Source organism: Ictalurus punctatus, chromosome 1 (assembly GCF_001660625.3).
Source record: "Ictalurus punctatus breed USDA103 chromosome 1, Coco_2.0, whole genome shotgun sequence".
In the NCBI taxonomy this organism is placed as follows: domain Eukaryota; kingdom Metazoa; phylum Chordata; class Actinopteri; order Siluriformes; family Ictaluridae; genus Ictalurus; species Ictalurus punctatus.
The window spans coordinates 3,680,966-3,704,651 of record NC_030416.2 but is presented as its reverse complement, the minus strand read 5'-3'; the positions used below and the strand labels follow the sequence as shown (position 1 = coordinate 3,704,651).

Genomic DNA, 23,686 nt, shown 5'->3' with positions numbered 1-23,686 from the left:
AGATTCGCTAAGCAACAAGCATAATGACAGATGTGCCTGTCCAGAATAAATAGAGAGAGAAAGAGGGAGGGATGAGGAAAGAGTGGTATTGAGGACAGATCACGGAGTGAGTGAAACCACAGTGTGTGTGTGAGTGTGTGTCTTACCTCATCATATTCCTCGCCTGCTCCGTTGGCATCCCCTGTAGTGAGCTGTAGCTTGTAGAGATCTGGGTCAGACCCTGAGAAAAAAGGATGGAGAGAGAGTGAGAAAGAGAGAGAGAGAGAGAGAGAGAGTCCCCTTTCTATACAGTACAGTCGTCTCCGAAAGTATTTGACACGGCGATTCTTTGGGGTTTTTTGCTATACACTGAAGACATTTGGGTTTGAGATCCTGATATTTACATCTAGACGTGTTTTAGGTGAACAAAAGTATTGGAACAGACAGACGGAACAGTCTTAAAGTAAATATTTGGTTGCGTGTACATCGCGTGCAATAACCGCGACTCGAGCATGCGACTTGGTCACCAAACTGTTGGCTTCTTCTTTTGTTGTGGCTTTTCTAGAACCCTGATAATCAGATAACCCTGATTAATTAATTAATTAATTAATTGATGAAACACAAAATAAAGCTGAATTAATTTTTTTTTTTAGTTTGGTTTTAATTTAATGTGTGACGAGACAGCGATCCCATTAATGCCGTTGGTCAGTACGGTTGAAACTGCGTGCTCTCAGAGACAGCAGATCACAGACTGAGTAATTCTGACAGTAAACAACACACACCGTTTGTTAATCATTCTGTCTGAGTCATGGACACGCAGAACAGTGGAGGAGAGGAGAACTCATCACCGTGACTGAGAACTGTGTCTTTCTCACACACGGGTTGATTAAAAAAAGCACCCAGTGAGTTCAGCTCGAGTTAGAAATGATAAGCGAAACAATATCTGGTCTGATGATGTGTTTAAGCACGCTGGTGTATGCTGTTGGATGTAGCTGCAGTCTCAGCTCTACTGACATTAAGTAAGAAAATAGGGCTGTGATGAAACCGGGTGAAACATGCTCCTCTCTGCGGAAACTTTCTGCTAAAAAAAACAATAAATAATACAAATTCCCATGTAAATGAAATTTAAATATAAACGGAAGTGTTTCGCTTGCACACAGGCTAATTACTGTCTTATGAAGCCTAAAACTTTTAGCATTTTACAGTTAGCACGTCTGTCTGTCTGTCTGTCTGCCTGTCTGTCTGTCTGTCTATTTATTCACGGTTTTATCTATTCATCTGTCTAACTAACCATCACCCTGGGAGTGTATCTGCCTGGCTGTCTATCTACCAGTGTGTCTCTCTGTCTATCTACCTGTGTGTCTCTCTGTCTATCTACCTGTGTGTCTCTCTGTCTATCTACCTGTGTCTCTCTGTCTATCTACCTGTGTGTCTCTCTGTCTATCTACCTGTGTGTCTCTCTGTCTTTGTCTGTGTTTAGCTGTCTGACTGTTTGAGTTACTAACTGTCTGACCATTCACATACCTCCACACCAATCTATATGTGTCCTGTATGTCTACATCCCTACCTGTCTGTCTCTCTAGTTATCTGTTTGTCCGACTGTCTATCACACCTAGAAAGCCCTCTATATATCTATATAACTATATCTACCCACATCTATCTACCTCTCTGCCTGTCTGTCTATCTATATATCCTTCTGTCAGTCTATATATATATATATCCTTCTGTCTGTTTGGCCATGTCTGTCTACCTACCTGTAGGTCTGTCTGCCTATCTATATATCCTTCTATCTCTCTATACATCCTTCTGTCTGTCTGTCTATATAGCCTTCTGTCGGTCTATATAGCCTTCTGTCTGTCTGTCTATATAGCCTTCTGTCTGTCTGTCTATATAGCTTTCTGTCTGTCTATATAGCCTTCTGTCTGTCTGTCTATATAGCCTTCTGTCTGTCTGTCTATATAGCCTTCTGTCTGTCTATATATCCTTCTGTCTGTCTGTCTATATACACCTTTCTTTCTGTCTGTTTGGCTATGTCTGTCTACCTACCTGTAGGTCTGTCTGCCTATCTATATATCCTTCTATCTATCTATACATCCTTCTGTCTGTCTGTCTATATAGCCTTCTGTCTGTCTATATATCCTTCTGTCTGTCTGTCTATATAGCCTTCTGTCTGTCTATATAGCCTTCTGTCTGTCTGTCTATATAGCCTTCTGTCGGTCTATATAGCCTTCTGTCTGTCTGTCTATATAGCCTTCTGTCTGTCTGTCTATATAGCTTTCTGTCTGTCTATATAGCCTTCTGTCTGTCTGTCTATATAGCCTTCTGTCTGTCTATATATCCTTCTGTCTGTCTGTCTATATAGCCTTCTGTCTGTCTGTCTATATACACCTTTCTGTCTGTCTGTTTGGCTATGTCTGTCTACCTATCTGTAGGTCTGTCTGCCTATCTATATATCCTTCTGCCTGTCTGTCTGCCTGTCTATCTATATATCCTTCTGTCTGCCTGTCTATATATCCTTCTGTCCGTCTATATATCCTTCTGTCTGCCTGACTGTCTGTCTATATATCCTTCTGTCTGTCTGTCTATATATCCTTCTGTCTGTCTGTCTATGTATCCTTCTGTACGTCTGTATGTGTATGTATCTTTTTGTCTGTCTATCCTTCTGTCTGTCTGTCGACTTACCTATCTACTGCCTATCTGACTGTCAATATACCTGTCTGTCTGTCTGGTTATGTTTGTTGTTTGCTTTTGTGTGCGCATGCACGTATGTGCGTACGCGTGTGTGCGCGCGTGTGTACCTCCGTTGCTGATGGCCGTGATGCCTCTGTGGAAATCCTCGAAGCTGATGACTCCCAGGCCGCTCGGGTCGAGGAAGCGCGTCAAGTCCTTCACCTGAAACACACACACAAAACATGTTTAGAACACATCATGCTTTCTCTTAACAGACTAGCAAATCAACGACATTATAAAAACAATCATACACATGAATGCACTCTGTCCCACACACACACAGAGAGCAAAATGCATTGCAGAACTAAAGCATGTATGAGCAGTAAACACAGGAAGTGTGCAGTTTTGTTTTTTTTCCTGCTGTAATAAAACATGCTCTCTTTTTATTCGTCATTTGAATTCTTTCTTCTAGGAACAAATGTACATCCTGTTACTATAGAAACAGTAACACATTATGGAAGATTAATCAACACATTCGGAGCAATCAGAACAGCAGCACAACAGCACTCGGGTATAAATATAAGCAGCCGAGATCCGTTAAGTCTCCTCCTGTAGATTTCATTATGGCGTGTGTGTGTGTGTGTGTGTGTGTGTGTTTATAATGAAAGCCATAATGACAATTTTATGTGCATGACATCTGCAAAATACACCCTGTCCTCCTCCAACACACACAGGTTCATGTGACATAACATGCACAGCTTAGCACACATACGTGAACATACATGAATCATGCCTACTCACATATTCTTATAAAAGTTGTGCTAACACACACACACACACACACACACACACACACACACACACACACACACACACTTAACTCAAGCCGTTCTGCATTGAGCAGATACAATCAGTTAGGTTAGCCTGTAGCCTAGCAACAAGAGATCAGGTTTCCAGGGAGACGGAGTGGGGTTTCAGAGTCAGAGCCATCCCCACACACACACACACACACACACACACACACACACACACACACACACACAAACAGACACAAACACGCAAAAGAGCACGGAATTCAGGACAGCAGAGCCTCAAACACCGCAGCAATGGCGTGTGTGTGTGATGGAAAAGTTCAGACTACGTCTCCAGAGACGGAAGTATATGGAGTCTAATGATACAGCAAGGGAACGCTGTTAGAACACACACACACACACACACACACACACTACACTCAGGACTCTGATTTTGATGATTTATTTAATATGATTTGGACTCGGGAGGCCAAGCTGCTGTCGTCTGAGCGTGAACATCATATCACAGTTATATCGTTAGATCTGAAAATGCCACCTGCTTCGCATGACTGCGTTGTTTAGCGTGTTCAACACCGATTCTGTTTCGAAACAAATACTTCGAAACAAACCACGCTACATAAAAAGTGCATAGGCGATAAATTTGTGCCGTCAGCTGCGATGTTCAGGAGTCGCTATTAAACTGTATCGTATGTCGTTCATTAGTTTTCAGATCAATCTTGCGTTATTAAGACTTTAATGATGGACAATTATACGGATTATTACACGGAAATACTGCATGAAGTTGCAGCGGTCAGGTGGTACTCGTCGGATCTCTCAGAAAATTCCCGGTTTGCAAGCCGTACTTACGAGTTCTGAATGCTTTTTTACAAGTCGTAGCTGCGATAATTACGACACGGCATGAACGCAGCTAAACGCTCCGGAAAAAGCGATTCCGGTTCTTTCCCATGACTCGGCTCAGTTGGTTCTTTTCTCTCCCAAATGACTCGTTGAAACGTTTTCCAAACAATGTCCGATACTATTCATGGTGACTGTTCTCGTTCGCGTACCTCTGGCTGAAATCGTTTAATCAGCTCCTACTCTACCGACATTACTTCGCATGACCTGTATCGAAGTTTCAATATTTCACAACTCTATTCTCACACACGTACCTGTCATATCATCCTTGTGAGGACCTTATTAATGCAGCGAATTCATGCTACACCTAAACGTGACTCAGGCTAAATCTAACCTTAACTTCAGCAAACAAAAGGAAAAGTTTTGGCTCGTACTTTTTGAATAAAAAATAAATAAATAAAAAGCAGCTTTTCTTGTGGGGACCTCTTGGCACAAAACCAAAAACTGTCAAATATTCCTACGATATAAAGCGAGGACCCCCTTTCACACACTTATACGCGCACACACAAACGACTCGGTTTCCATGCTCTCTTCCTCCTGGTCATGCAAAGTGAGATGCAGAAACCCGAAAAGACATTTCTTAGGTGTGACATTTAAGAAGCGAGAGGAAAGAGTGCAAGCTGGTGTGATGAGTCGGGGGGACTCTGTGTATGGGTTTCCTGTTAGTCGGTCGGAGAGATTTAACAGCACAGACCGCAGCTACAGAAAGAACAAGACAATGAAACGGCGAGAGTGTTCCATTTAATCGATTCTTAGCCGTGTGTGTGAGTAATGGAACAAGAAACGTCCTAAATGCTGGAACGTACAGAATGCGTTTCTGTATGGATTTCTCGACATCCTAAACAATACCCAAAAAAACAATCAGCTAATTATTCGCGGTGTCATAAACTACATGTTGTTTTAATTTGTCAGGAATTTGTTAAAAACTCGTCCGTCAAACAGCAGCGTTTGCAATCTCACACTTTCCATCCTGTACTTCCTGTTGAAGTGACTTCCTGGTCGGGATTTGCATATGGAACAAATGGAAATGAGAGGAAACTGACTGATTAGCGTTTTACTGTTTAAGTGATGGTGCAAAAACCGTCTGTTTATACTCATTCACCTGTTAGACTAAAAACAAAACAAAAAACAACAACAAATGCCTGGATATTGTTGAGGTTGAGAAATGAAAGAACTGATGATTATTTGTGCCATGAATGAAAGAGTGTAGGACGCATCATTTATAAGCAAATTTACCAGCAGACCCCGAGAACGTGGCGTACGCGTCGAACAAAATGTAGCGGATAAATCAACACAAGTAATATCTCCCGGTTCTGCCAGAATGGTGCAAGAGAAAAGCGGGTTCCCGAATCCCAACTATGTCGCAGCCATCTCTGTCTGGGAGTCCAAGAGAACAAAACTGGCCACGCTGTCAGAGTGTGAAGGATGACGTTACTCTCGACGCTGTTCATCAGAGCGATGCTAGCCAATCGTGGGCGTCTGTGATATAGCATTAGCAGTTATTGGAGGAAGTATGCGATATTGCCAAAAGGTACGTGGACACTTCAGTATTGAACATCCCATTAAAAAAACCATGGGCATTTCCCAACCCCACTCTTCTGGGAAGGCTTTTTGGCAGATTTTGGAGCGTGGCTATGGGAATTTCTGCCAATTCAGCCATAAGAGCATCACTGAGATTGGGTATTGATATCCAGTAAGGAGGCCTGGCGTAAAATCGGCGTTCCATTTCATTAAGGTGTTCACTGGGGTTGAGGTCAGGGCTCTGTGCAGGCCACCTGAGTTCTTACACTCCAACCTTGGTAAGCCCTGTCATCACGGAGCTTGGTTTGTGCAATTTGGGGTTTTTTTCCTCCAATTTTGTGACAACAGTTTGGGGAAGACCCACTAGCCAAGTGTCCAGATACTTTTTGGCCATATAAGCTCATGTCCCAGGTTAAAGCGGTGGTCATTTCTGGAACAAAAATCGGACGGTTCCCGGTTCAACGCGAATCTGAAAGGACGGTGGTGGTTCGGTGAAGATCTAAACCTAGCTGCTTAGTCACTTTGTTTTGCAACAACGCGCAACAACTACATCAAGGAAGCAGAAACGTTGCGAGGATCTTGAGATGATGTGAAATACAATGCGCAAAATGTACCACTTTTCATTAGCGATGAATGAAAATGTTAAACACAGAAAAGCAACGCTTTTGTCTCGTCTGAATGAAACGCTTCACCTCTGGCTGTGTCAGAAGTAAACATGATTCCACGATTCACTTTCATTATTGCCTGCGGTCGTGTCACACTGATATGAAATCACTACTGTCCAATTACTGTCCGATCAGAGCCCTAAACCGGGCTTCGGGGCGTGGCTGTATTCGGAGAAGGGAAGAAGACCCTGAAGAGTCTCTTTCTCCAGGAGGCATTACTGTCCATATGAAGGAGCCACAACCGCAGCACCATCCTTTTTTTTTTTTTTTTTTTTACTAGCATTTCACGTTTACAGGATTAACCTGCCAGGAAGTCATTCACAGGAAGCAATTTCCTTTTTTTTTTTTTGGGATCCAGCACATCCTCCTATTTAAGCAAACTTGTTGAAATTAAGATATAAAAACAAATACTTTTCGACTACTAAGCAAACTCACTTATAAGACTGTTATAGTTATAAGAGAAAATTTCCAGACTTGGTAGAATGTCGGTCACATTCGCTCACACACGAAACTGCCTCACAACGTTTCTAGCGATCAACGAGAGATCCGCTGCAGCTGAAGGGCGTTCAGTGCAGAACAGAAGAGAGAGCTCACACTGTTTAACGTGTTACTGTTAATGTGTCCAGGAGTGTTAATGTTATAACCGATCAGCCTGCAGTCATACGCTCTTTACAACCGCAATAGTGCAGGACAACAGCATCAGCGAATGCGACACACGTAAAAAAAACAAAAAAAACAAAAACAAAACACGTCATCGGAGACATCCTTTTGCACACATAAGCACAATGTGTGTGTGAGGTAGCACAATATTCCACATAAATTATCGTCACGTTCGAATAACTTGATAGGGTAAATTCTGAACCTGAAACGTTTAAGAACGGTTGGGGGTTCGGCTCCCGTCTCCGCCCTGTGTGTGCGGAGTTCGTGTGTTCTCCACGTGCTTTGGGGGTTTCCTCTGGGTACTCCGGTTTCCTCCTCCAGTCTAAAGACATGCAGTGGGGGCTGTATTTCCAAATTCTCCATCGTGTGTGAATGTGTGTGCGATTGTGCCCTGTGATGGGTTGGCACCCCGTCCAGGGTGTCCCCCGCCTCATGCCCCAAGTCCCCTGGGATCCAAACCTTCATCTGAAAATCACTGCAACATTCTAGTTGTCAGCCAAAACATGTTTGGTTTCTGAGGTTTGCCTCGATGGCACTATGAGGCTAGAATATAGCTAGAAAAAGTCGAAGTACACTGCTTCTAATTTACCTTTCCATATAATTTACATTTCTTCGTCATCAAACTTTCTTTAAGCCACGCCTCCAACCTGAGCCTGATGTTGAAGCAATTGGTGGGTGTCGGCTTCAAGTTTGTCCTTTGACAATATGAAATTAATCAACATTAATAACTAACAGTGTTAAACTTGAACTGGTAGCTATAATCCTCTCTAGTCTTGCAGCTAAAGAAGCAATAAATCATGTCTAACTGATATGTGATTGAGTGAAGAACATTTGATTGGTTTCTTCGTTTGATACTAGGCCTATTTAAGCTGAAATCTCTAGCAGCGTACTTTGAAGAAGAATGTCAGGCATTTTAGTACTAGAAGGTTTTTGTTGTATTGGAACTAAAAATGTAGTTATATTTTGTGGATGACCGTGACTTATAATTTAGGCAGGACACGACTGAGTAGTTAAGGTTCCTCCTCAAGGACCCCAATCTGGCAGCTTGGTGACCCTGAGACTTGAACTCGGCTTCTGCTCTGCAGTTCAAAGTCATAACCACTGAGCCGCCGCTTTCACATCGACGTCTGAAGTTACTTAATGTGTTCTTGAGCTTTAGATGGACCTGTTATTTAGCCCTGCTATTTTGGTAAACCCTACGAAACAAGACGGCTCCGGAGGCCAAACTGAGGTTACGCTGAAAACCAAAAAAACAATGAAGGACAACGCTTCCAAACCTCGCTCAAGCTCTCCATTCACTCTGGGCCATGCTCGTCCTGCCAATCTAATCTCTTCTCTGTTCACCTCAGCATTTTTCAGTTGACAAAACAGCCCGACTTCCTGTACCAAATCCTCTCACCAATCCACAAAACACAAACGCTGGACAGCACATAGAGAAGGGGGTGGACACGCTCCGGTTAAATATAACCAGGAGAACATACACAAACATGCAGTTCTGAGGAAACAGCAGTTTAGATGCAGTAAACGCAAAGCAGTAAAACAAAACAAAGCAGCAGCTGATGAGCTCGTGAAGGGTTTGATGATTAACATGGTCATTGAGCTGAATCGTCAGTGTGGTATCTGTGGTTTTCAGGTTGGTGGGGGAGAGAAATTGTGCCATGTTAACAAAAACTAGCCATAAAAACTTAAACATGCACCAACGGGATGATATATTTATTAGCTAGGCAGGTAAAATCAGTGTGCTGCCCAGTCTCGTGTTCTGGTTTTGCCAGAAACCTAATTGACAAGGCTTAAAAAGTGGTTCGAAACGAACAAACACTACGATCACTGTCTTTGCGCCTTTGTCAAAAAGTCAGCAAGTTGTTGGCCAAGGTTTCGGCTGTGAGATGTGGTCTTCTGTCCTTACACAGCAAGTCAAAGACAGCATTCGACGTATGTGGACATCTGACCATCACTCCCACATTTGGTTCTTCTCTGAAATGTTGCCACAAAGTTGGACGCAGACAACTGTATAGGACGTCTTTGTATGCTGTAGCGTTACAAAATCCCTTCAGGGGCTCAAAGCTGTTCCAGCATGGCAATGCTTTACTAGATTCATGATTCGTCCACCCGTGGACGGCAATTTATTGGACTTCCAAAGTGAAGCACAACAACTATCAGTACGTTTACATGGACAACAATAATCCGATATTAACCCGATCAAGACGATACTCTGATTAAGAAACTACCATGTAGACAGTGATTATTGATGACCATAATCAGACTAAAGTCATACTCGAAGTAAACACAAATGGAATTAAGATGTGTGGAGTACTGCTCTTTAAGTCGCAATATCGACGTGCGTTACAGACATGTACACACCTTAATCACACTATTAACGTCGTGTTGGAGTTCACCACATTCTGCGACAGGACACGTACACACACAGCAGTGCTCATCCGTTTTACGGCAAACAAGAGAACACGGCTTTTCTTGCTCTATTACCCCTAGTTTGAGCTCATGGGCTGTTTGACAAATAATTCATGAGCCAAGGCTGCACTGTGTGAAATGAAACATTTGCAACCAAAAAAAAAAACAAAAACAAAAAAAACACTTTGTTGTACAATTTATCGAAACACCTTCGATAAACCTGTCTAGATACCAGTATTACAGAGGCTAATGTTTCAACCTGGACACTTCCTAGAAAGGAAGGAAGGATGTAAGGGTAGCATTTGGATTTTAAAGATAACACCTAACCCAATCAAAAGGACTGAAAGTCTGAAGTCGGGGCCCCTCGAATCCGTTTTACGGAAAACGATCCTGTAATACTATTCACCAGATGACACCGATATACCCGCCATGGAAAGAACTGATTCTCCAGGAACAGCTGCAGTTTTTGTGTCGGTCTGTTCATTTTGCTTAAAGCATGCATGGGAAAATGTTTTAAATGATAAAAATGTCCAGATGTACACATACAGTTATGTAATCCAAGACAGCACTCGTCGTGATTACTATATCCATCTAACAAGCACCAAAGGGCTCCTGGGGAAAGGAAGCAAAGCAGCACTGAGATGCTCAAGGCTAACAAACCATAATAATCCAAGCAACTAATTATCATGGTGTATAAGTAACAATTAACAAATGAGGTCAAGGAACAGTGAAACTAAATACACTTCAACTTGTGTGTGTGTGTGTGTGTGTGTGTGTGTGTGTGTCTGAGTGAGAGAGAGAGAGAGAACCAGGGAAAGAACCCACAATTTGATTCTTTAAGGGTGTGAATAATACATTAGATCTTCTTGGGTATCGCTGAGCTCAAGTTTCACTTGGGTATATTGTGACCGGAGAAACCCCCCCCCACGAACCTCTCTGTATGGAAATCACCCGTGAAGAGGGCTGGAAAATCAGTTAACCAAAACAGTACTCTCCCTGTGTGACATTAGCATAAATCTTAAAACATCAGATAGTACATGTGGGTGTGAGCAACATTTTGTTCTAACCTCTTCACTCTGTGTTTGTTTAAGACAACCACACATTTACCTTTGCAGCCTTCTTTCCTAATCTGTTAACTTGCAAGCCCTTTCAGCTTATGTAAATACACAGACACCGATTAAACCAAACAGTACAAAGCATACTGTGGTAGACAATAATACTGGTAAAAAAAATAAAATACAATAAAAAAATCGCCAAAGCTCACGTGTAAACATTTATAAATAAACAAGACGACTGACATCACCTGTTCCACTCCGTACGCCGTGGCGAACTCCATAAACTCCTCGATGCGGACGAATCCGTCCCCGTCCTGGTCAAGAGCTTGGAAAACCGCCCGCAGTGCCGAGTGTTCGTCATCCTGAGGATTGGCTGCTGGAAGCGCGCCGGCACCTGAACACCCATCCTGGATCATATCCGAGCTCACACACAACTCCAGAGCCATTTCGGCATTGTCTGGACCGTCAGGAACGACAACGCTGTCCTCCATCAGAAGCGGGCATGTTTCTTCTAGCGGACAAACTCCGCTGGGAGACTCATCTCTGAGCGAGTTTAGTTTCGGCTCTGCTACCTGAGACAGGTCTGCTTGTCTAAGATATTCAGGTAGATCAGTTTCCCCGTCTAACTTCACATCAGCTGACTGACATAGTCTTGATGTAGCCGCTCCCCTTTCCTGCCCTATGGCCACGCCCACTTGGCTGAGTGGACTATCTGCACCTGAGAGGAGGGTGGAGTCTAAAGGGCCAGGAACACTCTCAGGAGTGTAGGTTACATCAACCGGTTCACGGTCAATGCCTTCTTCAGCTTTTATGCTTCCTTGGGCAGGTAACAGTGCACATAAAAATGTGTTTTCCTTGGAGACAGGTGTAAAGTCTGGTGTGTGTGTATTCACACTGCCGTCAGATGACTCAGTCAATCTGTGCGTGTCCTGAAGATCATCAGATGTTGCGTGAATGTCCTTTGGCGTTACAAATTTTTCAGGTGTACAGTTATGGGCACTAAAGCCGAAGCTCTCCGACTCATCCTGTGTGTTTGGTTGCTGGTTAATCTCAGCTGTACAGCCATTCGGATCCTGGCAGTGTTGAGTTGTACCATTCACTGATGTGTGAACAGACTCCACCTCCTGAACGTGCAAATGGAAGTGCGTATCCAAAGCAGCAAGCGTGTCTGATGTGTCCATGTTGGGCATGTTGATTGTCTGTTCTTCACCTGTGCCCTCAGGTGATTTAAGGCTCTCTGAAGGATTACGTTTACTTTCTATTTCCGATGAGGTGTGTGTTTCAGATTCAGAGTCATGCGAGATCGCGTCGGTCTCTGCATTTGCCTCAAGGGTAAGACGAAGTAAAGGAGAAACGGGAGGCGGTTCTTTCTTCAAGGCAGGAATGGTATGAATAATAATCTCTTTCTCAGAGGCAAGTAGTTTTGCGTTATGGACATCATCAAAATGTGAGTCAGATATTACCGAAAGGTTTGAGTTTTCATTCAAGTCAGGTGATTTTTCAAATGCAGCGCCTTGTGTATTCACGCGAAGCTCATCGTTACTGTACTCTGGTGAGACGTCAGTCTGAGGACAAAGAGAGACCGGAGAAGTTGATGTGGACTGCACTGGAGCTGTTTGCTCAGGTACGAATGTAGGTGAGAACAACAGAACTGCTTGAGTGAAATCAGATTGAAGTTCCTGTACCAGAGGGTCGTGAGGTGGGATGTCTCTCTCCGCTACCTCTTCCATTTCTACAATCTCTTCGTCCTCACACGCATCTTCATCGCTTAGGCCCAGACGGCTGGTTTCAGGTGGACCACCAGTCGCTACTGACTCATTGGGTGTCTCAGGTTTGGCCTCTGAATCTGATCCAGCTAATGTTCTTTCTTGTACAAATGGTTTGCTAGATGCTAATGGACCTGCAGGTGACTGGACCTCGGATGCATCACCACGTATCGTGTTACTAATCGCAGGTACCTCGCGCTCCTGTTCTGAAGACAATCCTGTAACTGTAGTCCCCACTGTCTGGAAAATAGCAAGGCTGCCATCACATGGCTGAACAGGTGACTCCAAAAACAACATTGGTGAGACTTCATCCAAGGCATCAGAACACGAAACCAAAGTTTGGAGTGAGGAAGACAAATCGTAGATGAAGGGCGAAGTTATCAAAGCCTCATTTGAATTCTCAAAACTATAGGATGCAGTCCTACTTGAGCTTTCCGCAGCAAGATCCAGCAAATTCGCGCACAAGATGTCCGTCACGTCCTCAGGCGTAGTTTGTGAGGAGGTCAAATCTTTTGTCCAGTGCGAGTCTGGAGTCTCTTCAGTTACACTAGTCCTCTGAGCAGGCAAGGTTTGTGAGAGTGTCTGGTCCATGACGGGATCCAGAGGAAGCTGGCCAATGAGGCCATCTAAAGGACAATCTGTGTCGACCGTTCCAGTGGGTTGCGAAATGTCCACAGCCTGCATAGATGTGCAAGTGTGCGTGGGACTGGGTGCGTTGGAATTAAAGCTGATGAGATCCGCCGTGACCGCACCGTGTGGCGCTTCACGGCAGTCCTCTCGAGCCGGTTTCTGTGGCAGAGACGGCTGTATATCCCATGACGGACTGACACAGTCCGAACCGCGCTCCCACGGACATGCCTGATCTAATCCGGAATACCGAGAAGCCCGGAAAAACTCATCGAGATTCAAAGAGCTGTCCTGAAATATCTCGTCAAAGCTTAGGGAGACGATACCAGGCTCTCCCCTATGACGTCTCTCTGGATTTTCATGGCCGCCGTCGGCAGCGACATCGTCATCGTTGTCCAAAAGAAGAAACCCGAGAGAATTCTGGTCAGATTCCCAGTCGGAATGACCTCGCGGGCTGGAGAGAACCTGCTCCATTTAGGAGCGCCGTTCTTCTCTTGTGACGTCGAAACACTCCAGGAGGTATCTCCTTTTATTAAACGTCCACACAGTAATAACCTTCGGAATTTCAAGTTAATCCGCGTCCACTTTTAGCCAAAGTGCCAACAACAGCAACGTTGCTGAGATCCATGCGCAGGTGTGTATTCAAGAATGAATAATTAACTGCCTCGGTCTAATGTCAAGATAGGGGACCGTGTTTGCTTTACAGCGGTATCACCATTTTGTTTTTTGAGCAACGTTTCTCGTGTTTGCACGCAATCTACACCTAATCTTTTTTTTAATTTATTCTAGCTTTATTAAAGTACCCTGATCTATGACGTGGTCTGAAAATTATATAAAATAGGTTTTACACACACCTACCTGGTTTTGGAATAAACAGAAACGTTGTACCTTGTTATGTTATAACATGATGTAGAATTTTAAAATGAAAGAACTGGATTTTATGAAGATATTTTTAGGGTTTACCCGATCTGGGGGTTATGTATAGTTTTTAGTGAGTGACTAAAAAAAAGAAATGCAAGACCGCGTAAGAACATAAATGAACGTTCCAGTGGTCCAGACTACATAAAGTGTAGTCGATATTTACCTATATTTAATGTCTGCTCACGTTTAACTGGAAATAATGAATTACATAACTGTTACAACCACAAAGATCCTGCAAATCCTACAGCTGCTTGTTCTCACAGTTGTCTAAGACCACCTAGGAGAAGAAATAAAAGAAAAAAAAGGATGACATAAAAAATGATGTGAACAGGCTTGAATGGCATGTTAAGACCTAAATAATATGAATTTTCATACTATTTAGGTCTGCCTCATGGGTGTCGAGCCACCATTACATTACATTACATTACAGCACAGCTCATTCCCACTCAGAATAGCTTCTAGCTTCTATGAGTTGGCCTAAAATCCCTTCTCCTTCGATGTCTACGCTGTAACGAGTCATATTACAGATTAATATGAAACATTAGACGGATTTATACGCTTGTGGGCAGCTTTGTGTACGCCACAAATCTGTAAACTGGCGAGATTTAAAGTGCTAACGCTGTTGAGGCTAGCCGGTTAGTTAGCTAGCTGAGGAGGCTAGCTAACAGCATCCCTTCGTCCCTAACTGAAAAGGGGGCGAGGAAAAAAAGGAAAAGAAATGGACACACGGACCCTCGGAGAATTTATTGTCGTGCCACTAGATGAAAATATAAGCCGTTTGTTTGTTTTTTCGACGATAATAATGAGGCGGTAGATGTTTTATTTTGCTCGAGGCCAGATGCGCGAGGAGGCGCGCGCGCGGAATAATCCACCTGTGCTGCTGCTGCTGTTAGTTAGATACTTAGCTCCGTTTAGCTTGGGTTTAAAATGTCGAACAAAAATAAATAAAAAATAAAAAATAAATCCCGTTTTTGCTTCATTCGGACGTTAAAAACCGTCTTTTCCGTCAGATATTCCACAATATTTCCAGACAAAGACTTAAAAATAAAATTAAAAAGTCTAGGTACGTCCCATATCCGCAGAGGAAAAAATAGTCCTGTCGTTTTCCACCAACTCGCATCAGCAGCAATAACACGGCACAGGCGAAGGCGACACTCGCGCATGCGCAGAAGCGGCCGCCGCAGTCAGCCGGTACCAACCGCATGGCGCCGAGCATCGTTTTCTAATCAACATCTCTGTGTTTCTTTATCGCCTCAAAATGCCAGGAATGTTGAACTGAACGAAAACAATGTCGAGGATGATCATATTTCTGAAATACCCATCCTTCCTTTGTCCTTTAGGGATAGTGAACCAGACCACGGGCTGAATCCCAAATCACTCCCTACTACCTACATGAGTGCACTTCATCAGGTGTGCACTTAATCACTGGTGCCTACACCTTACACCTGAGCTGTTTGGGTGTGAACCCGCATCTTACGTCTTTTAAAAGGGTAGATCAGTTCAAAAAGGAAAAAGGGCAAGTGTACACACATCCAGTGGAGACTCCTGGAAAAAACCAAAGGTGAGGATGGAAACCTCCAGCGTACCCCGTTATCATTTATCTCGAAAAGCTTTAATCTAAACACTAAGTACAGTCTAATTATATTTAGAGGATGTCTGAGGTTCAAGCTGGCACTGTTGGGCTCTTGAGCAAGGCACTTAACCCTATCTGCTCCAGGCATGCTGCATCATGCACTCTGACCCCAGCTTCCTAACAAGCTGGGATATGAGAAGAATGTCACTGTAAGTGCTGTACGTCTTCTTCTCTTTCATCATCTTCTTCTCTTTAACCCTTTCCTCACAGTACACCGCCGTCCAAGAGTCTACTCAGCAGACATTTTCAATTGGTGTAAACGAAACGATTATTCTAGCGCCGCAAGTCTGTTATAAGATGAGTCAGGGAACGCTGTTGGGTTTCTGTACGTAGAGTATCCTGACTGTGCGTTTACCTGCTGGTGAGCGGAGCCATGGGAAAAGGGGGAGGAGTGGGAGCCCGCTGCTGGGCAAACAACTCACACCTCTCTACTGTAAGACTGGTACTGAGATAAAACCCTTAACCATTAACTACTGTAGTGTGACGTCACAAATAAATTCGATGCTAAACAAAACACAGGCACCCCCAAAGCAGGCGGAAAATAAAATTTTTTAGTCTTTGGTAAAAAAAATAATAAATAAATAAATAAAAATTAAAAAAATCAAAAGGTACGTATTAAAAGGTACAAAAGATAACGGTACAATGCAGCATGGTGGTATACCATGGATATATAGCAGTGCAAGCTCACACCTCCAGGGTGTACAGTTTGATCCCGAGCTTGCGTTCCTTTCGGTGTGGAGTTTCCCCTGGGTTCTTCGGTTTCCTCCCAAAAACATTACATCAGGTGGAATGGAGACTCTAGAATTGGCCCTAGGTGTGAATGAGTGTGTCCACTGATGCCTTGCGATGAACCGTATCCCCATCCAGGGTGTATTCCCACTTTACACCAAGATCCTGATCAGGATAACGCGCCCACTGAAGATTAACGAATGGATGAATGTCAGTGCTCAGATGAACTTTCCTTTCACCAACCACTGCTTCACAGTTTTGATATTGCAATATTCCAATCACCCACACTGTTGACACATCTTTCCAATTGTGTAAAATCACTTGACCTGAGCTGTTGGCATGGCAGCAACGTTACCTTTGATCCCAAATCTTCTGTCGAAAAGATGCAGAGGGCGCAGTTTGCTGGACTTGTTTTGTAGAGACCAGATCAGATCATGGGATGATGGTTGTATAGGGTAACACAAGCACAACAATTAAACTCACCTTTTTTGTTTTGTTTTTTTTCATTACTAATTCACTAACTTGTAAACAGACACTTTCCGCCCTCTAGTGGCTACACTAAGATGATACAGACAAACAAGACATCATGAAGTAGCAAGAATTATATAGGTTTTATTACAGAAACCATGTGTGTAGAGCTAGAATAGAGAAATTATATTTACATTAATGTTTTCTAAACATGTTACAATCTTCGATCATCAAAAAGGTTTGTGAAACGGAGTCAAGGGGTCCTCAGTTTTCTAATTTTGTTACTGTGGTGTAACACGACCTACCATTACCTGGAATCTAACAATTCAATTTTATTAAAAATAGAGAAAAATAATTTAATCTCTGGCTCCAGTTTTTTGTTGTTTTTTTTTTTGCACTGGCAGGGGTTCTTGACTATAAGAAAGTTTGAGAACCCCCTGTTCTATGGGAAATCTTAAAGGTTTTTGTAGAGTTTTCCCCTTTCAAATCCCCATTAGAAAGGTACCCTTAAACAAAGAACCCTTCAGGAACCAAGGAACGCCTATTTCACATCTCCAGTCATTAACAATAATTATCTTGCATACTGAATATATATCTCCAGAAGGCACATTAGGTACAGGATTTTTTCACAGACCAGCATCATACATACCATGCAGTACGTATTGATAAACAACTGGGCATGTGCAGTGTCTCATTATGAAATGTATTTTAATGATCAGAATCTGTGATGATGTCTTCACTCCTCCCAGATCAGGTTTATTTGTCTTTCCTTTTCTCTTGTGACCAAAGATCTGAAAAAGCAAAATCAGAAAAATGACAGCAATTAAAGAGAAAAAAAAAGTGAAATAAAATGACTGAGCACTAATAAAGGAGGCGTGGCTTCTGTGACTGTAAGTCCCATTAAAGAAGAAGGCGTGGCTTCCGTGTCTGTGAGTCCCAGTAAAGAAGGTGGCGAGGCCTCTGTACCATCAGACTCAATAAAGGAGGCATGGCCTCTGTACCTGTCAGGAGGCGTGGCCTCTGTGTTCGTTCCAAAATTTTGCCCATTTTATTGTCAATTAAAACATTAGAAGAAGCTCTAATTAACTTAAATGAATCAAAATGTAAATTATGCAGTAAGTAACTTCAAAACATAGTTGACTGACAGTTTATAAAAAAATTAACAACAATTTGTGTGTACATGCCTGATTTTTCAAGATCTGAACAATGAAATTTAATACAGTCACTCTGAAATGTGTGTGTGGGGTTAGTAAAGTGTGTGTATTGTTGGCAGTGAAGAGCAAAGAGAAGAGCAGCACCACACCAAGCATGTAATCAGTCAATGAAATTAATTAGTCTAATTCATTAAACGCTTAATTAAACGCTACAAAGCCACACACGATCATCATGCATCGTGGATTTTAAGAGAAAAACTGGCATTTCAAATCTTCTATAGTTCATTTCTCTGTGTTTTTAACTCAGATGCAACAATGTTAAGGCTCTACTGTAACATTTTCTTGCCCACTGCAATTTTCACACTGGCTAAAGGACTTCATGTATTACCCATAATGCACTATGATCACCATGTGCCAGAAATGTCTATGAACAGTGACATATGTTCTATTCCAAACAACCAGCAAAACCCTGAAGACTTTCCCCATGTCGGAAAACGTTCCACCTGTTGCAAAGTGCTGACAGTGGAGACTCCTTCCATAAAGGTTAAAATAAATGCAGACAATCTGAGGCTGCAGTGAGCTCAGGCTCAGCGAACCTGGACAGGTGAAAAAGACCAGGATGCCCACTGTATCCTTAGAGTCCTGTTCATGGCTGATATATACACACACTCGGCTTTAAATCATTTTAAATATGTGTATGTATATTTATTTCCTTTACATATGGGACTTATTTTTACCTTTCCAAAACATACACTTACACACACACACACACACACCTGTGTGCAGTGCTGCCTCTCAAAGTTTAGCAGAGCGAGACGAGTGTATACCAAGCAAGCGCTCCACATCATTGGCTGAGGTAAGCCACGCCCCTCCATCCGCAACTACCGTGGCACCGGTGACATACGATGCCGCACGGCTCGCCAGGAAAAGAACAGTGTGCGCCATTTCCGTTTTGTTTCCCGCCCTCTGCAGAGGAATGGTCCGGAAAATTCCCGCACTCTCCGCATGAGAGCCACCTGAACGAGAGAGAGAGAGAGAGAGAGAGAGAGAGAGAGAGAGAGAAAAACATAGAGAAAATCATCCTTTTCTGCTGCCTGATGATCAGTGAATGTCTCCTTAACCCAGGAAGTGAGGGGTTCCCCAGTCCCGTCATGTCAACACAAAGAACAGACTCTCTCTCTCTCTCTCTCTCTCTCTCTCTCTCTCTCACACACACACACACACACACACACACAAATTTGTACCGAGTCTGCGGTAACCCTCGGTGCCAGAGATTGGACCTGGTGCCACAGTGTTCACCCTGACGCCACTGGGACCCCATTCCACCGCCAAGTGTCTTGTCATGGCATCTACACACACACACACACACACACACACACACACACACACACACACACACACACACACACACACACAGTAAACCAGTGAATGTAAACAGTCATACAACTTCATGTACTTATTATTCAGTTCAGTGCAAAAGTTTGCATCCCCTCCATTTTTGTCCAAAGGGTATGCATATTACTTTTGCAACTCTATATACATACACATTTGCTGGAAGCTAGGACATTGTGGGGGGGATCCCGATCCTATGGTGACTAAAAAACAAAAGCCTGAGCAGGCCATACCCACAAATACCAACAGTAGCAACTGCTACAAACTTTAAGTGTCACAAGTAACTCGTCGCTTGCTAACGTGAACCGAGAGCGAGACATACTCACCGTTGGCAGCCTTTGCCGACCCAGCATGCACCTGGAGCGCTTGACCTTTGTATCCGAGCGTGGCCGAGATGTTCACGATGGAGCCGCCGTGATCCTAACACAGACATACAGTATCCCGCGGTTACATTATACAAAACAAAACAAAGAAAGTTATCGTTACCATCCGGAAGCCGATTATTTTCCAATAACAGCACATCAGGAAGTGTTTTATTCCTCTTATACCACAGCATTTGCCAGCAATTACAATTATTAAGGTATCAATACTTTATTTAAAAAATAAATTTGTTGTGGAATATCTAGCAAAACAAGTCAACTCGCAGCCTGTTAAAAAAAGCGCCGACACTGGAGGCTCCTTCCATAAAAGTCCAAATAAACCTCTCCTTATAGAAAACATCAACATTTATCTACAAGGACGTATTTTTCTTCGTTTAATAACAATGGTGCATTCATCAGTCCCTACAGTATTTCGCTGTTTTTATTTTTATTTTGTGATTGTTGCAGCCAAAAATACTTGATTTTGCTGCGTTTTTTTTCTTCAAAATTTGCGAGTTTTTTTTGTGGGGTTTTTTTTTGCGGAAAACTACTTAAATTGGCGAAATCGCAATCACGCGAAACTATTTCGCACAGACTTTCGCAGTGATGTTTGTTGTAAACGAGACCTTTTCGCTATATTCGTGTTCAACGCAAGTGAACCGAAGAGGGGTTTGGCTGAACACACGTGTCGCGATGATGTCATACGGTGCGTCTCGGCCCGAATCTAAATATATAAATCGCAAGATTTTCTTTGCTTTCGTTACAAAATCCTGGAGGGACTGATTTATTGTTACGTTTAAATGACGTATTCAGATGAGTGTGTTAATTTGAGCCTGTGATTTGAACTCCAGCCGGAACTACTGTCAGAGCTGCTGTTATAGGAAATTAATCAACACCTTCTGAGTAATTTGTATACCGCATCTCTGTGGTATACGCGGTCTTAATAATGTTTATGACATGATGACATATTAGTGATGATGTTTTTGACGAGTAGATTTTGGTCCGATGTTTGTTTGTTGTTGTTGTTTTTTTTTTTTTTACCTTGAACCATTTTTCATAGACGACTTTGCTGGTGTTAAACGTTCCCATGGTGTCAATCTCCAAAACCGTTTTGAAGGCGTTGAAGGACAGAGCGGCGGCAGGACACAGGAAGTTCCCTGCCGCGTCTGCACAGATACGGCGACAATCACATACAAACTAAGCTTTTCAAAAGATGGACAGAGAGGAATCTACTACTATGATGTGGAACAATAGATTTTTTTTTTTTTTTTTTTTTTTTTTGTAATGCACACGAACGCTTCCGGAACATTTCTACATACTGTGAATGGACACAAATACATATAACAGCTTGCTAACCCTTGCACACTAACGCTAATGTTAGTACATACTATAAACGCATATAGAAGGACCCAACGTACTGTTGATAAGAATATCGACACGTCCAAACTCTTTCAGCATCTCGTCCACAGCGGTAGAGATGGTGTCCGGCTGACGCACGTCCATCTGCAGGGGCAGGCAGTGTCGTCCCGTGGCGCTGGTCAGCTTCTTAGCCGCCTAGAAAAACACACCAATTGAAAACGCAGAGCTTAATAAGCTCAAATGGAGCTTCTTATTTGAAATGTCGGAGATTCTGGAACAGGAAGAATATACCTCGGTGAGCTTCTCCAGGTTCCTGCTGGCGATGACCGTGTCACAGCCATGCCTGAAAGATATTGCCTTATATGTTAATTAATTATATTTGTTCTATTTTCCTTAGGAAAGACTGCAGTGGAGGTGGGACAGAAGGTGACGCACCGCTGAGGTTCAAGTACAACCTGAGACATTATGGGTTTGTTCACCTGAGAAACAGAGTAATAACCAAAACCGGCGTACCTCATTAGAACCTCGGTGATACGGAAGCCGATGCCGGAGCCGCCGCCCGTTATGAAGGCCACTTGATCCCTAGATAGCAAAACAGATTCAATTATTTATAGGGAGATCAAATCTAGGCAGCATTTCACTCTGTGTAATCACCTGACCTGGCTAGAATGAAATCAGGAATAAGGGATAAGGAATGAGAAAGGAAGGAGAAATAAGGACTAACGAGTAAGTACTAAGAAATAAGGAATAAGGAGCGAGGAAAAAAGAATACAGCATAAGGAGAAAGAAATAACGAATGAGGAAAGATGTACAAGGAGTGATGGAAAAGAAATAAGGGATAATAAGGGATAAGGCATGAGGAATAAAGAATAATTCATATTGAAGAATGAGTAAGGATTAAGGAATCAGGAATAAGGAGTGAGGAAAGATGTACAAGCAGTGATGGAAGAGAAATAAGAGATAAGGAATATGGGATAATAAGAGGTGAGGAATGAGGAGAAAGGAATAGGGATAAGGAATATGAAGTAAAGTACAAGGAGTGAGTAATAAGGAATACGGTACAAAGAATAAACAGTAAGAATGACAAAGGAAATAGAAAATGGAAAAGGGATAAGGAGTCCTGCGATGGACTGGCACCCTGTCCAGGGTGTACCCCGCCTTGTGCCCGATGCTCCCTGGGATTGGCTCTAGGTTCCCCCGCAACCCTGAAGAAGGAGTAAGCGGTAGAAGATGGATGGATGGATAAGGAGTCAGTAATAAGGGGAAAAAAAGGGATACGGAGCGCGAAATAAGGAATACGGAAAGACAAGCAAGAAGTGAGGGAAGAGGAATATGAGATAAGGAATGATGAATAAGGAAGAAGGGATAAAGGATAAGGAATGAAGAAAAATGAGTAAGGACTAAGAAATAGGGGATCCGGAACTGGGAATGAGGAACAATGGATATGGAATAAGGTATAGAATATCTGAGCTAAATAATGAGGAATGTCGAATAAGGAATACTGGATAAGGGATAAGGAGTGTGAAGTGAGGGAAGAGAAATAAAGGATAAGGAATAATTAATGAGGAAGGATGGATAAGCAATAAATAAGTAAGGAATAATGAGGAAGGACTAAGAAATAAGGGATAAGGATTAAGTGGTGAGGATAATAAATGAGGGAATAAGGGATATGTTGTAAGGAAAGATGAAGAAGGAATTAGGAATGAGGAAAGATGAATGAGAAGTGAGGGAAGAGTGCTAAGGAGTAGTGAAGATAATAAGAAAGGGAATGAGGAATAAAGGACTACAGGACTAAGGGACCGGTGTGTTTACTTGAGCAGGTCCTGGCTGTAGATGTGTGTGTATGTGCTGAGACACTCATCCGTGTGCACGTCCTCCGGAGCCTCCGCCATTCTCTTAATCCGCTAAACTACACAATAAAAAAAACATCAACATGAATAAATTCCGTGTGGGTTTGTTTTCCCCCTGAGAGTAAGACATATTAAATGTGTGTATTTAGTAAGTGATTAGCAGAACAGAACGACTGCATGGAGAAAGCAGCGGTGTCGATAAGATGAAAGTTCAGTTCAGAATCACACGCCAGATTTACCTGATCCTGAAAAACAACAACAAAAACGCAGTTGTGCACCCGAAAACAAGTTATATTATCAAACTAATGCTCATTTTAAAACAAAACAAAAAAAACACACACACCCAACACAGCCGAGTTTACACCGGACCTTGTACCGGTGACGCGTTGTAAATGCGGTGCATTATGGGACATATCGTCTGTACCATTTCTGTGGCGATTTGTAGTTAGCTAGCTAACTAGCTAGCGGAACATGGATTAAAACAAACATAATAGGAAATATCGATATTTCTTAGATGAACTAGGGTTCCTTCAAAAGCAAAATAGTTTACCTCACAATAGGTTCAAAATAAAAACGTTAACTTCAAAATAAAGACTTAACCTATAAACCTATCAAATCCTTCCACTCTAATCCAAACTGAACCACAAAATAAAACTATCAACTGTCGTCAAAGCATTGCTCTGAAATAAAATCGAGATGCTAACAAACACGCCACCAATAGAACCCAATACATAACCAGTGGAACCCACAAGGAATATTATAG

The 23,686-nt window shown here is 42.7% G+C and overlaps 2 protein-coding genes and 1 long non-coding RNA gene across 7 annotated transcripts in view; 1 reads left to right on the top strand and 2 right to left on the bottom strand.

The window, feature by feature from the left end:
• rab11fip3 (RAB11 family interacting protein 3 (class II)) overlaps positions 1-14,176 on the bottom strand; it is a 29,704-nt gene extending 15,528 nt beyond the window's left edge. For both annotated transcript variants that reach the window (XM_017466431.3, XM_017466441.3), the window contains exons 1-3: positions 10,914-14,176; positions 2,778-2,871; positions 147-220 (exon numbers count right to left, since the gene is read on the bottom strand). In XM_017466431.3, the coding sequence (XP_017321920.2) occupies positions 147-220; positions 2,778-2,871; positions 10,914-13,532 (2,787 nt within the window). In that variant the 5' untranslated portion in view covers positions 13,533-14,176. The remainder of the gene's footprint in view (positions 1-146; positions 221-2,777; positions 2,872-10,913) is intronic.
• Positions 13,439-17,423, top strand: LOC128630237 (uncharacterized). The gene is made up of 2 exons (XR_008394612.1): positions 13,439-13,577; positions 15,320-17,423. It is a non-coding gene; the product is annotated as an uncharacterized LOC128630237 (long non-coding RNA).
• On the bottom strand, positions 16,934-23,332 carry decr2 (2,4-dienoyl CoA reductase 2, peroxisomal). 4 transcript variants are annotated; one of them, XM_017466406.3, is made up of 10 exons: positions 23,267-23,332; positions 22,886-22,982; positions 21,587-21,655; positions 21,365-21,416; positions 21,133-21,268; positions 20,756-20,880; positions 19,682-19,775; positions 19,208-19,312; positions 18,791-18,979; positions 16,934-17,600 (listed from the first exon to the last, which is right to left on the bottom strand). In XM_017466406.3, the coding sequence occupies exons 2-10, from the start codon at positions 22,963-22,965 to the stop codon at positions 17,566-17,568; spliced, it is 885 nt and encodes a 294-aa protein (XP_017321895.1). In that variant the 5' UTR covers positions 22,966-22,982; positions 23,267-23,332; the 3' UTR covers positions 16,934-17,565. The 4 variants fall into 4 exon arrangements, with proteins under 4 accessions (XP_017321895.1, XP_017321912.1, XP_017321904.1 ...); XM_017466423.3 differs by having other exon boundaries at positions 18,724-18,979; positions 23,163-23,322; XM_017466415.3 differs by having other exon boundaries at positions 18,740-18,979; positions 23,163-23,322.
• Positions 23,333-23,686: the final 354 nt, after the last annotated feature.